This window comes from Halichoerus grypus, chromosome 14 (genome assembly GCF_964656455.1).
Source record: "Halichoerus grypus chromosome 14, mHalGry1.hap1.1, whole genome shotgun sequence".
In the NCBI taxonomy this organism is placed as follows: domain Eukaryota; kingdom Metazoa; phylum Chordata; class Mammalia; order Carnivora; family Phocidae; genus Halichoerus; species Halichoerus grypus.
This window is the reverse complement of record NC_135725.1, coordinates 90,296,536-90,312,754: the sequence shown is the minus strand read 5'-3', so window position 1 is coordinate 90,312,754 and position 16,219 is coordinate 90,296,536. Positions and strand designations below refer to the sequence as shown.

At 55.1% G+C, this 16,219-nt stretch overlaps 1 protein-coding gene across 8 annotated transcripts in view; it reads left to right on the top strand.

The window, feature by feature from the left end:
* AK8 (adenylate kinase 8) overlaps nucleotides 1–16,219 on the top strand; it is a 116,686-nt gene that overhangs the window by 2,313 nt on the left and 98,154 nt on the right. For 3 of the 8 annotated variants that reach the window (XM_036107852.2, XM_036107859.2, XM_036107869.2), the window contains exons 2-4: nucleotides 344–428; nucleotides 5,566–5,615; nucleotides 7,713–7,826. In XM_036107852.2, the coding sequence (XP_035963745.2) occupies nucleotides 344–428; nucleotides 5,566–5,615; nucleotides 7,713–7,826 (249 nt within the window). Of the gene's footprint in view, nucleotides 1–343; nucleotides 429–5,565; nucleotides 5,616–7,712; nucleotides 7,827–15,708; nucleotides 15,853–16,219 lie in introns of those variants that run through there. The other 5 variants (XM_078061973.1, XM_078061970.1, XM_078061972.1 and 2 more) reach the window with 4 other exon arrangements.

Here is a 16,219-nt window from a genome sequence, read left to right as displayed (position 1 = left end):
GAGGAGAACTAAGAGAAGGCTGGTCTGGGAAGCACAAAGGGACTGAGGGGAGAGGACCCTGGGCCCGCCTGCTCTGAGTCCAGGGGCAGTCCCTCCAGGTGCCTCCCGGTGATACCCATACGACCCTTCCCTCATGCCTCTGCTCATGGGGACCCAGGCAGACAGCAGCTGGAGCAGGGGCTGGATCCCAAGTTGAAGGCATGTTTGGTGGGTGTGGTGGAGAGATCAGGCCCCATAACCGGTATTGGTAGCGACCAGGGTTCTGGGCCACCTGAGCCTGAGCCCGGGGCTCTGGATGCCCACGCAGCTGTTAACCACCTGGGTGTCTGCCCTGTGCCCACAGAACATGCTGGAGCAACTCCTGATCCACCAGCCCAAGGACCCCATCCCGTTCCTGATCAGTCACTTGCAACAAGACAATGATAATGGTGAGCATTCAAATGGGCCTCCTCCCCCTCCCCCTCCTCCTGCCTGACAGCTGTGAACCACTCTGTCCTCCCTGTGTCTGAAGGGAGGGCTGGACAGGGTGGGGAGGGGTTTTGACAACTTGGGGTGGTGTCTGATTGAAAAATGCCTTAATTTCTTTGGGGGGCACAGCTTAAAATTTCTCTTGCCAAGTTATTAAAACGAAAACCTCGGAATGGCCCGTGGAATCAATTATTAATGCTTTCGTGGGTCCCATCTGATCTCGCCTGTTGGGTTTAAGCTCTGTGATGACCCCACTTGTCAGGTGTAAATTTGGTTTCTGGTCTGCCTAGACAGGCAGCACTTGGGTCTTCCTGATGGTCTCATGACTGGTGCCCGTTAGTGAGTGCCAGAGTTCCCCCAAACCTCGGCCCAAATGCAGGTCGGCTGGACCCAAAGCCACAGCTCAGAACCAGGGAGAAGGGAGGGGTGCTCCATTCCACGGTCAGTTTGCCAAGTGGAGGATCATTCCCGTCCTGTGTGAGCTGTCAGGGAGAACTGGTGTCTGGGAGCTTTGATGTTTCTTTCATCGGGGCACTGGCCGCTTTGAAGGAGATACCAGCACACCAGTGAAGTTAGCACTTGGCGCGGCTGAGAGGGGCAGGGGCCTGAGATGCCCCGCGGTGGGGTTCGCACGCCTAAGATGGGAAGGGACGCTAAGCAGTTTAAGAAACAGCCACAAGGAAAGGTGAGAGGGAGGAGACCCCAGGCCTGCGGGTGCACCAGGCACAGCTGGCCTTTCTGGTGTGCCCCACCCCCAGATCCTGACCCATCTCAGGCTTGGCTGCAGAGCATCAGAGTGAGGGGCTGCTCGGGTCCCAGGGCCATTTCACCAACCTAAGCAGAGTGGCTCACAGAGGGCACAGTTGTGCCCCTTTCTGAGCCTTTGGTCAGGGAGAATTGAAAATTGATGTTGGCTGTGAGTCCATTTGCCCCAGGTGGACATGGAGCTGTGAGCACGGAGGGCCGGGAGAACCACCTTCTCAAGCTGTCCACCTGGCCTCCTTGTGATCCTGGTGGGGTTCACTCTGCCCCACAGAGACGCTTCTAAGAGGCCTCCATTCTCTGATTGGCTGTTTATTACCTGGCATGGGGGTGCCTTCCTTTCCTGGGGGTCCTGCTGCAGAGTGCGGCTCACCAGCCGCGCCTCCCCCACGGGGCCTCCGTTTGCCGTTTGCTGGAGGCCCAGGTGTCCGTCTGCCTTCCCACCTCCTCCACCCGAGTCTGGCCAGGGCTCAGTGTTCCTGTTATCCAAGGACCACTTTTTCGTACTGCCACCACCCAATAACAGCAAAGCAAAGTGAAAGCAGAAGCAAAAGTACAGGAAAAACAAAGCAAAAGTTAAAGTTGAAAGTAAAGTAAAAGTTAAATAGGAGCAAAGTAAGAATGAACGTGACATGAAGGTGAGTTTGGTGAAGGGCCCCTTCCTGCCAGGCCACGTCAGGGGCCCTCCGGCCCACTGCACTTCCCCACTCTTGCCGAGCAGCGAACATGGCCCAGTCTGGGCCTCGGTATCCTTGTTCGTACACCGGCCGTGCTTGGGTAACTGGGAGGGGGGCCGGCGGGGCGCTGGCTGGTCCCGGTGCCTGGGCGCAGGGAGGGCGGCTAGGGGGCCTCTTCATCCTGCTGGTTTGGGGTATGCGTGCCAGGCCACGTGTTCTCCAACCCCGAGCCCCAAAGCTCAGCCAGCCCCCCAGCTGGAAATTCAAGAGCTGAAATGTGAGGCCAATTCTCGTCATGCTTTCATTTTGCTCCTCTGTGTGCAGATTTGATTTTCAGCGTCAAATTGCCCACTTTACCAGCATCTTTCTGTTTTAGACTCAGGGCAGCCGACGACACTGGGGGCTGGCCTTACCGCCCCCTCTGCCGCCTCCTCTCTCCCTTCACCCCCTTCCATCCTCCTTAGCAGCCCCTCCGTTCATTCACGGTCTGCTTTCCAAGGCCACCTGCCATGGAGCCTTGATTCCTTCTCCACACTACCCCTGCCCTGTTGCTCCCAAGCAGGGGTGAAGAACTTAGACCTGCCTCGTCTGGCTGTAGCTGGGGCTGGCCTCCTGGCCTCCTCAAGAGCTGGAGTCAGGGTTTTGGGCCTGATACTCTCTCAGGGAGTAGACATATTGGATCCCAGTAACCACACTTTTGGGAGTCCTCCACTGCCTCTCCCAGGCCTTGGCTGGCTGCTCTTATGGTTGTTGGAACATCTTTGCCCTTTTTGCTCAAGTCCCAACCACTAAATGAAGAGCAGAGAGGGACATCTGCGGGTCCCCCCACCTCCCGTGCCCAGGCTTCTGCCAACAAGTGAAGCAAAATGTGGGGGAACGAGGGGAGGCTGGGCAGAAGAGCATGCTTTCGTGAGTTTTTTTGGGGTGGCGGAAGCCAAGAACAGTTTAACCCCACCCTTGTATGTTCTGGAAGAGGACAGTGGACAAGGGGAGGCCCTCTGAAGTCCAGTGAGCATTTCCACTGCCCTGGGTCAGTGAGTAAGGTTGTCTCGCCTCCTTCCAGAGGCCTGTTTACTGGAAACTGGGCGCTCAGTGCTTCTGCTTACTGGGCATGGTGTGGTGTGGGCAGTGGCTCCCATGCCAGTGGGTGGCGTAGAGGGAGAGAAGGCTCCAGACTCCTCCCGGTGAACATGTACAGGAGGGAAGGAGGGGAGCCCCCGGCACATGGCTGGCAGCCCCTTCGCCTCGAGAAAAGCAGATTTAGTACAAAGTGAGCATTTACAGTAGCCCTGGGCAATATTAAAGCAGGTGATGGTGTATATAATGGTATGTTGCGTTTTTTATCAAACGTTTGTCCAAGAAAGCTGTGTATTAGAGCTCCAATACCTAAGGGTTTTCTTGTGAATTTTAAATCATGCTCCTAGTTAAACCTCAAAAGGATCTGTGGATGGAAAGGTTTTTTGATTTCCTTTGAAGTGGTTTGAAGAAGTTGATTACTCTTGGCAGTCAAGAAGCCTTTTATGACACTGTTTATAAATAATTACTCATGAGCAGAGCTGGAGTTTCAAGGTGTTAGATTTTAAGAAACTAAAATTAATCACATAAATGTGTGCGAGAAATTAGGTGGGGAGAAAGGCCGTGAATGTTCCCCTTTTAAAGCATTTTCAGAGATGTGTACAATTTGGGTGCCACTTATTGGAGCCGGGGAGGGGAGGGTTTCCTCAGCAGCCTTTGAGCCCTGCAACTTTGTCAAGATGAACGCCTGCCTTGGGAGTCAACTCATTGCCCAAATGTTCTTGTCGAGGTGCAGCCCCTTCTCCTCGGGCTCCGCAGGCCCTGAGTCCCATTGGGTCTGGCCTGAGTTTTGAGGAGCTTGAGCAGAGGCCTGTGGCTAGAGTCCTAGAGAGGCCGCTGGGCGAAGGGCATGGGGGCCGGGCCAGTCCCCCTGCTGCTCCCTTCCTGTGGCTTTGGCCCGCAGCGTCCTGGAAGCTGTGTCCGTGAAGCACCCCAGCCGAACCTGCCTTGGAGAGGAAAGTGCATGCAGAGGTTTGCTGAGCTGGAGAGTGGCAGCATTAGCCCGGGCTGGAGGAGGTGCCCCTCGTCTGCCTTGTCCACAGCCCTCCTGCCCCCACATCCCTGATTCACATCACCACTGACGGGAAAGATCTGGGGCTTCCAAGAAGCAAGTTCACACATCATTGGGGCTATGGACCAGGCTTATAAGTGTTTAGAAACGTAGGAAACAACAGTGCTCTAAAGCAATTAGTTGGGGACACATAAAAATCAAAGAAGCAACGGAAAGCCATGACATGTGTCCAGGCTGTCATGTTCTCGAGGAGAGGGCAGTGCCCCAGTCGGGGACGGGCACGGAGGATAGCTGCTCCCCTTCAGTTCCTATCTAATGCACTCACCCATGCTCCACCTTGCTTTGCTTGGCAGCATCCCTCCCCGTGCCGAGCAAGGACGAGGTGCTCCATGAGTGAATCAGTGAATCATCTGAAACCTTCCCTCCATGTTTTCCCTGAAAAGGAGAAGGTGCTGTGCATCTGGACGAAGGTCTATATTTATACCCACGCAGCCTGGCTGGGTCATCGGTGTGCTGATGATTAAATCATGAGCCAAATGGACACTAGCTCCTTCTCTGGGTCCAGTTCCAATCTAAAAGATCATGTGTGTCCCTCGTCCTCTGCTTGGACGAGTTCCCCTCCCGGTGGCCTGGCAGGAATGGGCTCTGCATATAGACATCAGAGGCTGAAGTAAGTGGGAGTATACACCTGTTCATCATCCCCTTGGCTCAGGGGTCAGGCCAACAGCGGTGAGCGGATAGGTCTGCTTTCCCAACGTCCGTTCCGTGCTCCTGGCTCCCAGCATTTAGGGGTGGGGGTGTGGCGTGGCTCAGTCAAGGTGGCACTCGGGAAGAATCAGCATGGATTCATGTTTCCAGACACCACGTTCTGATTCCTGTTTTGAACACAAGCCTTCCAGCGCTTTTCCAAATCTGCTGGTCTGGCCTTTTCCAGTGGGCCAGCACCTACTCAGTTGTCCAGAAGCCGCTTTAGGAATTCTGTGGGGCCAACAACCTTCCCGAGCCTGAAGTCTCCCATGGAAGCAAGCCATTTGCATAGAAATGCCCACATTTGAAAACAAAGACTTTTCCTATCTGGGGTTTTATAAATCTGGCCTATACATTCCAGGCTTTTCCCCATTATTTCCCTCTGTAAAATGATGGGGAATACAATTTGCTAAATAAAAAAAGCATAAATATATATATATATAAAAAGCTTGAAAGGTCGATTTACATAAAATACAGCTTTATTTGAGAGCGTGTCCCCAAGACAAAGTCCCTGTTTAAAATGCTTTATGGTGTTTGAAATCCCAATTGTTCCTGATATTTATTAGTTTGGCAAACAAGTTACCGTGTCCATGTCCCCTTGGAGACAGAAAAATAAACCATCTCAGTGATCACTTACTTCTCTAAACATAGAGAGTACATTCGATGGTGAGAGCATCTCAGAGCCCCTGGGTTACAAACGACCGTGTCACTAGCAGAAAATGAAATCTGGGGGAGGAAGGAAATGAATGCCCCCCCGAGCACCGCAGGCCCGGGGGCTTGCTCTGTCATAGCGGGCGGTGACATTCAAATCTTTCTCTTCCACAGTGCCGAAGATTGTGATATTAGGTCCACCCGCCTCGGGGAAAACAACCATAGTAAGTGCATCATATTAAGTGTTGTAATACCGTAATATCTCATTTACCTGCAGAGCTGGAATGAGGCTGCCCCTCAGCGGGTTTTCAACACCACTGAGCTTTGCTTCATCCTTCCCCTCTCCTGCTTCTTAACTTATTTTCTTATTACGAGAGGTGGCATGCATGCTAGCAGAAAACCTAGAAAGCTCAGAACACAAAAGTATCATCCCTCAGCCATCTAGGGAGGAGCATTATTTTAGCAGTTGGGATATACCTTCCAGGGTGTTCTTGGGCTGCACGGACACCATCCTCGCACACCCTTAGCTCACATCCTTAGGATACATTTCTAGAAGCAGACCAGAGTCGAGAGACTTTTGACACGGACTCTTCAGGCTCATTCTTAATGTTTTAATTACGAAATAGTTCAGTCCAAAAGGCATAGAAACTGCACCGTGGATACTCACGTATCCGACCCCCAGATTTTACAGAATTTATCATTTGGCCATATTTGCTCTGATGATTCTCTCTCGACTTTAAAGGTACAGCAAATACGTCATCCCACCCCACCCTTTCTTGTCTTTCCTTGGAGACAGCCCCAGTCCTGGGGCTGGTGCATCTCCTCCTGCAGCAGTTTCAAAACTTGTGAAGTTGTAAGTGTCAAAACTTGTGAACATTGCAATCATCTGAGATGGAGCTCTGTCTTTTAAGAGCCTGGCTAGTGAACATCAGTTACCTCGTCCTTGATGAGCTGACACTTGGCTTTATTCAGAAAAAGAATTAAGATGGCTGAGCCTTACCCAAGCTGACCTGCATCTGCTTTGCTCTGGCATCATTTATATCCTAGCATTCTGTCCGTCTCTCTGTCCACCCATCTGTCCATCCCTCTGTCCTTCTGCTTGTCAGTCTGTCTGTAGTTTTTCTACTGTGCTTCTCAGGATCAGGCTGCCAGCTCTCACTCCAGTCTCCTGTTTCACTATAGAAACCAGGGGCTCCCAAGCCTGGCAGGCAGAAGCATTACCAGGTGCTTTGGAAGGTGCAGGTTCCAGACTCCTCTCCAGACCTGCCTGATCAGAATCTCCTGGGGAAAAGCCCAGGGAACCTGTAGAAGCCGCTCCTGAGGTGGTAGCCTCTGCACTAGACAGACAGGCTTCCAAGCCACATTAAGGCCGAGTCAGGTCGCTCTGGGTGAGGGATCTCCTCGGCAAAGGGCCTTTGTCTTTGAGGCGTTCGGCACTCTGCGCCCACCGCGCTCACCCCCAGTTCTGGCTCTGCCCTGACCTCTGGCGAATTTGCTGCATAGAGTTCCTGAAGCGTCGTGAACACAGACAACTTCTCTCATCAAGGCCCAGCTTGGCTGAGGCAGTCGACTTTGCCTCCTGGTGAGGTCAGGGCCCACAGCGCTTGGCTGGTGTTTGAGCTACAAGCCTTTTGGTGAAGCCTCCAACCGCTGTCTGGGGATACACAGACTCTAATTTTGCAGGAAGATGACACACAGTAAAATCCAGACAGAGCCCTAAAGGGCTGTCATCACTGACATCTGCCAACACGAGCAACAGAGAGAATTAAGGTTCATACTTGGCCTGGGGGACTTCAGGGCCTTCTGACTCATCCTGATGCTGAAATGGTCATCAGTATAATCTTGGCATTAAGAACATTTTATTGCATTCTTATTCCCTAAAAGGTATTCATCCCTGTAGAGTATACATAGCCATCAATGAACGAAACATTCATTTGGCTAGACCAGGTCGTGTCCCGATCTAAGGAAAAATGAACGAGTATGACTGGGACCCATGTTGAGGTCCTGTCCGTGCATTTCCTGTTGTAAACCTTCTGAGGCCTGCAGAGCTGGGACAGGCATGCCCAGCGCAGCTACATGCATGGCCCATCGGTAGGTTTTCTAGTAGTCACTGGCTGCTGGAAGGAGAGAGGGCATTCAAGTGGCATTCTCGGGCTGGGAGGGACTCTATGGGCTTGTCCCCCTTGGTGGCCTCCTTCCCGCAGGAAATCATTATGCTTCCAGCGTTTTTTAGTAGAATGTGGAAGGACCTGGGCATTTGAATGGAGTGCCGTCCATTACAGCTTTCACTAAAATGCTCGTGTCCTCTTTCCTCTCTTCAGGCAATGTGGCTGTGCAAACATCTGAGCAGCAATCTTATCATGGTGGAGGACTTGATAGCCAGAAAATTTTCCTCGCTGGCTGAGGTTGCCAGGAAGCATTATCAGAAAATGAAGGTGGGACTGGCCCTGGGGGCTGGGGGGAGGGGGTGGCGGGCAGGAAGGTGAGATGGGGTGACAGCTTCCACGGCTCTCCCCTCTCCCCACCCCCCCGCTAGTTTCCATTTCCTTGTGGATTAAGTGAGGGAGATTCTAGGGTAAGATGAGATACAGGCATGGTGGGATGGAAGGGAGGAGACAGTTCTCAAGAAGGGTGCATCCTGGTGGGGATGGAGGTGAGGGCTTTGTGGCAGAAAGGGTCATTCATAGAGCGAGGAAGCCGCTCTGCTGATGGAGTGGCCAGGGCTCGCTCCTTTCCAGGGTCAGCCCCATCACGTGGGTGCCCAGGGGCAGGGGCTCCGTGCACAGATGATGGAGCCCCCATCCAGATGGGCACGGGGTTTAAGGGCAGTCCTCCAGCTGTCTCTGCCATGGAAAGACCAGCGTGCTGCACCTCAGGGCTTCCTCCTGCCGTCCGTGGCACTCTGTGGCGCTCTGTGGTGCTAGGGCCGCCCTCCCTGTCCCCTCCGTCTTGCTCACACACAGCTGTGGGTGGCATCCCAGGGCATTGGGTGTTCTGTTCCTAAAATTTCACTAACCCCATATTTGAAAATTTTTTTAAATAGGAAATATAGAGCTTGATTATGTTGTTTCTCTTTAATACAAACAGAAACTTCGAAATGTTTCTTCATAATCTCCTCTGGACTATAAGCGGATTTCTTAGTCCATTTGGGTGGCAATCACAAACTACCACAGACGGGGTGGCTTGGCAGCACAGGGTTGATTCGTCCCGGTTCTGGGGTCTGGGAGTCCGAGGTCATGCCTCCAGCAGAGGCCGTGTCTGGGGTAGGCCGCCTTCTTGCTGTGTCCTCACGTGGTGGAGAGGGCAAGGGCGCTCTCTGGGGTCTCTTTTTTAAGGGCACTAATTAATCCCATTCACTAGGTTTCCGCTCTTATGACCAAATCACCTCCCCAATCCGCCCCAGCCCAATACTGTCACCTCGAAGGTTAGGATTCAGCATATGCATTTGGGGGACACAGGCGTTCAGACCATAGTAGCAGGGACCTGCCCTCTTGGGCATTCTTTATGGAGACTCTGGCTGCCTCCTGTTTGTAAGGGAAGCCAGCTGAGAAGGGTAGGAATCCCTGTGTTTGCTGAGTGCTTTCCAGGCCTCCCTCCTCACCTTGTAACCTCTGTGACCTCTGTGACCTCCATGCACAGCGTGGGCATGCCGGCCTCCCCGGCCTGTGGAGGTTAAGTAACGGCCCAGGGCTCGGGCGGATTCAGGCCTAACCCAGAGCCGGGCCAGCAGTTGAAGTGTGTGTGGGCGGGGGAGGGGGGCCACAGTGGTTCCTGAGGCCCGGATGGAAGCAGCATTCCTCCTTGGCTCTGCAGCCAGAATTGGGCACCACCTGAGGCTACTCTCTGCCTCTTTGAGGCCCCTTCATCTTGTATTTCCATCCTGAGGTTTCTCTTCTGTCCTTCTTGGCCTCCACCCTGTTCCCTGCTTCCAACCCCCCACAGAAGCAGCGCCAAGGCCTCAGGGAAGGGGCTCTGCCCAGGCCAGCTGGTCAGGTGTCCCCGGGGCCCGGGCAGCTCTGGTGAAGTGTGGTGGGCTTGGCAAGGCCACCGGGGCACCGACATGGCTGGGAGGGCCCTGGCAGGGCGGGGGCAGTTCTCAGGGATGAGGCGTGGGACTCCCAACCCCAGGTTTGCCGGTTACCACAACCTGATGGAAGGAAGACCTCATTCAGCAAGGTCGGCCCCTGCCACGGTGAACCGACTCTAAATATGCTCAGTCCAGAGCACTTGCTGCCCCCCACTGCCTGGCGGGGACTCTCAGGGGGAGCAGGTGATGCCCCGCTTGCTCCCCGGCCCTGTGGTCTTACAGGAACCGGTGTGTGCTTATGGTTGGGGGGACACCAGCATTCGGGGTGGGAATATGGTTTTAGAAAGAAAGTGGTTATCTCATTTTCAGATAGCTTTTCGGGGTGGGGGAGGCAGGCTTATTTCTGGGGTAAAGATGCTTTTATCAGGTTTATCAAATTCAGCAGAGGGGAGGATTTTAAGGAAATTCCTCCTGGGTTTCATTACGCTAATTATCCGCATATTTCAGACCACATCGAAGTGCTTTCAAGGGTGTCTGGTTGGGGTTCCGTGGTTCGGAAGCACAGGGGAGGGAAGATGAAAGGCAAGGCCATCAGGAGTACGATCAAGGAGTAAAAGGTCCGAAGAGCCGGCAGGGGTGCACGTTGGGCGGCTGCGCGTGGCCTGGCCGCAGGTGGCTGTCGCCAGACATGGCCTCTCGTTAAGGGTTGTCTTTAAATCGCCTGCGGATCTGGAGCCTTTTACAGCTCTTTTTGCAAGTAGTGATAATACCTTCACATCCCTAATCTTCTGTTCATCTCAGCTCTGCCCTCCTACTCGGAACTCTCTTGCGTTGCTGGGGTTAACCAAGACCTCCTCATTTTAGGCATTTCCAGACGGTTCCCCAAATACTTCCTCGTCCCCTCCTGTGTGCCACGCACTCTTCTTGCTGTGCCGCGGGAGACCCAAAGATGAACTCCTTCTCCTGGCCCCTGGGAACTCCGGGGGAGGGGGGTGTCCAAGCTAAGGGGCCTGGAAGCCTCGTGCCGTTGGTGGCTTGGCTAATTCACTCACCCCCCGAAGCGTTCTCTGAGCAGTGACTGAGTCCCAGGCGCTGGCTCGCGGCTGGAAGGTGGACGGGCTGCAAGATTCAGGGGCTCAGTGGGGCCATAGCCTACCTGCAGGGTTCATGATGTGGAAGAGCCCAGACTCAGGCAAGGGGCCACAAAACCATGTGAGCAGGGAGGGATTGGACCTGCTTTTTTGTTTTTAACTGTTTATTATAAAATATTATAGCATGACTCAGAGGCAGGGAGAAAGGCATTAGAACCCTCACGGGCCCATCACCGGCTACAATCAGCATCGGCTCGCAGCAGCCTTGTTCCACGTGTTGTCCCGCAACCCCCTGCTCCCGGGTCATGAGAGCAAACCTATAGGGCGTTTCATGTCATCCGGAGTTGTTTGTCTGCCGGAGTCCCAGGATCGAGTCCTGCATCAGGCTCCCCGCTCGGTGGGGAGTCTGCTTCTCCCTCTGCTGCTCCCCCTGCTTGTGTTCTCTCTCTCTCTCAAATAAATAAAATCTTAAAAAAAAAAAAAAGGAACTCTGACCCACAACTTGCAGCGATCTGCCCAGGCAACCAGCCCATTGTCCCCCAGCTGGGGAAGCCGGCGATAACCCCGTCACAGTCGGCCCCACGTGGCCAGAACTTGATTCATCACGGAATTTTTGTCCCTACTTCCAGCTTATGGCCAAGCAGAAGAAGCCAAGCACACAGGGCGCCCTGCTTCCCGGTGGCCGCCTCCCGCTCCCCCAGGCCGCAGCCCTGGCAGGGCACGCCCGCCATCGCCCCGTTGGTCCACCGCCAGGCTTTCCCTCTCCACCGCCCCCTCGGAGCCTCTGCCAAGCCCAAGTGATACGGCGACCCCTCCCCAGCACAAGCCCTGGCTAAGTAGCCTTTGCTTTTCTCATTGGGTCGGCCTTCATTTATTTCCACTTTCCAGAAGATAAGGGCTCTTTTCTCTTAAACACACACACACACACACACACACACACACACACACACACACACACGGTCACACTTAGAAAACTCACTAGTCTTTCTTTGGTATCAGGTCAGAGTTACACTGTCACTGAGCAGACACCTTTCTCGTGGTCCTCCAGCCCTTTGCCCACTCTGCCCGGCCCCAGGGCACTCTGGGTGTAAACACCTCCCTCGGCAGGTGTTTCTCGTCTCCTCTCCACCTTGACCAAGGCCACCTTCGCTCTCAGTTTATCCTGTTTTGTCGCATCCTTTTCCCTCATCTGCCCGCTCTGGTCCATTCCCTAAGCCCGCCCCATTCGCTGTCACAAACACTGGGTAGGGGAGCCCTGGGGGCAGAGTGGGGAGCAGGAGGGAGGCCTGCAGGAGCCCAGGGCACAAAAGTGAAGGAGGCTACTGCTGTCAGGTGCTGACCCTGCACTTGTACGAGCCTGAGAGTCAGCGCCTCCTTCGATTCTGGCCCAGGGCTTCTGGAAGCCTAACCCCAGTCCAGGACCCACTGGAGTTTGGGAAAACCTAGTCCTGGGTTTCTAATCACACAGGAGGTGGTAGGAAGAAGAGGTTCCCTGGTGAAAGGATATTTCTCTGCAGCAGGAGCTGGGTGTGATTGCTCTGGAATGTTTCAATTTCTAAAGAACTTTATTACTGAATCCCTGCAGGGAGAACACACACTCGAGAAACCACCTGGTCCAGAAGTTCTCAGTCTTTGTGGCACATGAGACTCGCCTGGGTCCTGCCGGACTCGATTAGTCTGAATCCCCGGAAGTGGGGCTGGAGTTTCAGACGCTCCCCAGGGAATTCTAACGTGGCCCAGGGCCCCCACCCGCCACTCCCCTTTCTCATTGTGGTTGTTAGTCTTACAGCACAATTATCGCCAAATCAAGGTTTCTTGGGTGTGCAGCTGTCGTATTAGGGCTCCACAGCCTGTGTTTATTGAATGAATAAGTGACCCAGGCTCTGAAGGCCGGTCAGGCAGGAAGGAGCCAGAGCTGGGTTCTTTCCAGCTCCAGTGTCATTTACTCCTTTCAGTTCTGTTGACAAAGTTAAAATCTGGTGGAGCCCGGTGCACACAAGTGCCCAGCTGCCAGGGCCACTATTTAACGTCCAAGGGAAGGAACTTGTGCCGTCTCATCCTGCCTCCATCTACACGCAGGGATGGAGGGCTCTCCAGTGTCGCCGAGGATTTCTGGGATTGCCCTGGTCCCGTGGGTGGCCTCCATCTGCTCCGGCCATTCCCTCTCCAGCCTTGCTGCTCCATGTCCTCGTGTTCCCTGGCGCTGGAGTCCTCCTGCTGTCTCGTGTCCCCTGTCCGCCACTCCAGGCGGCGGCGTGAACGGGCCTTGTGGAAGGTTCAGGGTCGTGGAGGTTCTGCCTGTGGCCCAGGACCATTCTCCCTGTAAAGTTCATCGGCCTTTCCCACTGCAGGGTCTCTTCTGGGCCCCCTCCCTCTGGGGGCCTGTCGTATGGCACGTGGTCAAGGGCGTGCTCTTCCTTCAAGGCCTCCTCTGCCATTCTCTCCCTCCTCCTGCTGCCTGTTGCCCGGGCCCTGCCTTTTGAGCACTGTGTGAGTGCCTGCCATCCAGACCTGCTCTGACAATCCTGGAAATGGTAGGAACTTGGAAATGAGAGTTGTCTTTAAAGAGTCTCTGACCAGTTCTTAAGTGAGCTCAGGTCCAAGTTCGGGCTCCCCACCCCCACCAGCAGCATGTGTAGGAGGAAGAGGCCGGACTGGGCAGACCAGATCTCAACTGTTGCCCTCCCGACTGCTCCAGGTGGAAGTTCATAGTGTAGATCAAAACACCCTCTGCCTCTTGAGCAGGCGTCGCCCAAGGTGACACAGGGACAGTAAGGGCCCTGAGAGTGGGGCCTGGTGATGGGACCGCGCCGGCTTGTGTCATCCCAGTGAGGAAGCCCGGGTGTGAGAAGTGGAGGCAGGTGCCCCAGGGGGCAGAGCCAGGGTTCCACCTGCCACCATCCCTGGCTGCCTATGCACAGCAGCAAACCAGCGTGCCACTCAGTGGGGGCGGCACGTCTGAGGTCGGCAGATCAGTGGGCGTTGGGAGCTGGACGGAGAAGAAAGGTCCACACGGGAGCCGATGCAGCCAATTCTGCCCTTGATGAGAAGAAAGCAGGGAGACGAGAGGCCAGGGCCCTGCATCTGATCTGGGCCTTCTCTGTGACCAGTGGGGGTGCCACGGGGCTTTACCAGTTTGTCCCTGATTCTCCCCACAAAGCCAGGCCTTGGGGGGCTGGGTGGGAGAGCATGGCGGAGCTCTGGGAGGAGGGAGCCTGATTCCTGCAAAGACAGTTTGGCAGGACTCTGAGAGGCGCCCCTGGAAGCCCTGCTGCTGACGTGACACATCAAAGCTGGCACTGAGACAGCGCCAAGGCGGGGAGCGGCGGGGGGCACCCGGGAGGGGCTGTGCTCAAAGTCATGGGCCTGTCCCCTGCCGGGCAGGCCCCCGGCGGGTGCCGTACCCCACCTGGACCTGTCTCCTTTCAACCCGTGTTCTTTGACTGGCTTGCACCTCCCCTACCCCCATCTCCTCCTCCACCTCCACCCCTGCCTGTCCCAGTACCTGTGTGAATGCTGCCTCCTGAATGGGTGTTGTCAGGGACAGGAGACTAATCTCGAAGGGAAATGGGCCTCAGGATGGAAGCTGGCTCTGCCTGGGGTCGGGAGGGGACATGCGGGGACAGGAAAGGGCTGCTCCCTGTTGACCCCTTCCCTCGCCAGCTGGGGGAAGTTTCCCAGGAGAGCTGGGAGGATAGGGCTGGGGCAGAAAGGCACCCTCCCCAGCAGCCTCTCCCATGTGGGGGAGGGCTCTTGGGTGCTTGAGTTTGCTTCTAAGACGTGGTTTCTCCAGGTGTGCTCCCCGGACCAGCAGCCTCAGCATCCGTACCTCGAGAGATCAGGAGGATCCGAGCGCACAGGAGCTGAGCCCCCCTGGGGACTGTTCCCCCCCCCGGCTTCTCTGCCTGTGCCAGCGCCCTGTTCCCTCTCTCCGAATTGCTCTGTGGGGAGCTGACCTAAGCCCATTCGCTGAGACATGGCAAACATCCATGGTTAGAAGTGGTTGAACACCGTCTGTTCCCCACACCCGCGCTGCCAGGACATAACAGACGTGAGGCATGGACACGTTCTGCCACGTGCACCATCTCTCAGCCAGCCTGCACGGGGCACAGCCTGTTGGAGAGGCTCTGGTGTCCCAGCTCCCTGTCTCTCCAGGTGCTCCAACAGCCCTCCAGGCGGACATGACAGCATTCCCGAGGCAGGATCTGGTCTCCAAACCCTTACAGATGCTGGCTCTAGAATGAAAGATCCAGACTCTTCTCCAGGGTCACTAAAATGTCACCAAGGCCACCACTAGCCCTAAGGATACTTCAGGAAATTGCCCCCCCACCCCCGCCACCAGGCTGACATGGTCCCACTCTGGGGTCCCCAGCTTGGGAAAAGGAGCATAAGGTAGATTTCTCGCCACCTGAGCTGGGCACCTCTGTGTGCACCCAGTGCACACCCAAGGACCCTCATCTGCACCTGGCAGGAGCCCCTCCCCTCCTGGGGGCTGGTTCAGCCCTGACATAGCTGGGGATGTGCTGTCCAGGGCCGGCCTGGGAGTCTGCTTTGGCCAAGCGTTGGGGTGTTTATGGAGAAGCACCAGCTTTTAGTGATCTTAGGTCAAGGGGACACGAGGGAATGGGTTTTCCAGGCATCAGCTCTGGGGCATTCAAGGTTTTGTTAGAAAAATAAGAGTTGGTTGTGAAAATTGGGACGTTGATTCTGGCCAGAGAAAGTTCAGAAGAGAGACAGAAGGTCAGCCATCCTTAACTTCCTATCTGCGCACCGCTCCCCCCCCCCGCCCCCCCGCCACCTGCCTTTGCTGGGCCCAGGGAGAGCAGAGTGCTGAAGAGGCGGGGCTCTGGCTGCCCTGCATGGGTTCAAGTTCTGCCTCTGCTCCTCCCTGCTCGTATAACCCAGGGGAGGGGCTTCACCTCTCTGAGGCTCAGTGTCCCTATCTGTAAAAAGGTGATAAAAATAGGACAGATTGTCCAGAGTTGTAAACATCGAATGATGTAGCTGGGCACAGTGCCCAGCACAAAGGGTATAATCAGCAGGTCATTCTTACTATTTATTGAATGTGTTCAGGAACATGAAGTTTCATTAACTCATCAGCTGGCAAGGGCATCCTATTTCCTTGGCGCTGACTTGAGGCTGGGGCAGAGGTGCACTGGCCAATATTTAACAACCAGCTCTCTGGGGAAAAAAGCCCATCTTTGCAGCATTCGCCCATTTCCGTGGCGTAAATACTCCTACCATGGCTGATTTCAAGCTACCACCGTGAGGTCTCTGAGCGCCGAGTTGGGAAGAGATGGGCATCATGGCCCCCTCCTGCACACTGTCTGGGGTACAAAGATAGTAAGACTCGGTCCCTTCCCTCCAGGAACTTTGAGACTTCCTGGAGAGTTGGACACGTGAGCAGACCCCTGGAAGGCCTTGTAGTTAGAGCAATAACAGAGCTCGCCATTGAGGATTATGGCGGCCCCTGGCCGAGTCTGGGGAGGGTCAAGGAGGGCTGCCTGCAGGCGGTGGTGCTTGGGCCCAGGCTCTGAGGGAGCCTGGAGTCTCTCAGGAGGGGTGAGGGGAGCATCTGGCGGAGGCACAGGATAAGCAAGTGTGGAGGTCGGTGTGCACGTGTGGTGGGGAGCTGTCAAAAGGGTGGTTGCTGTAGAATGAAGCTCAGGGTAGGGCTGGGGGCTGCAAGGTGGGCCCGGGCTTTACAGAG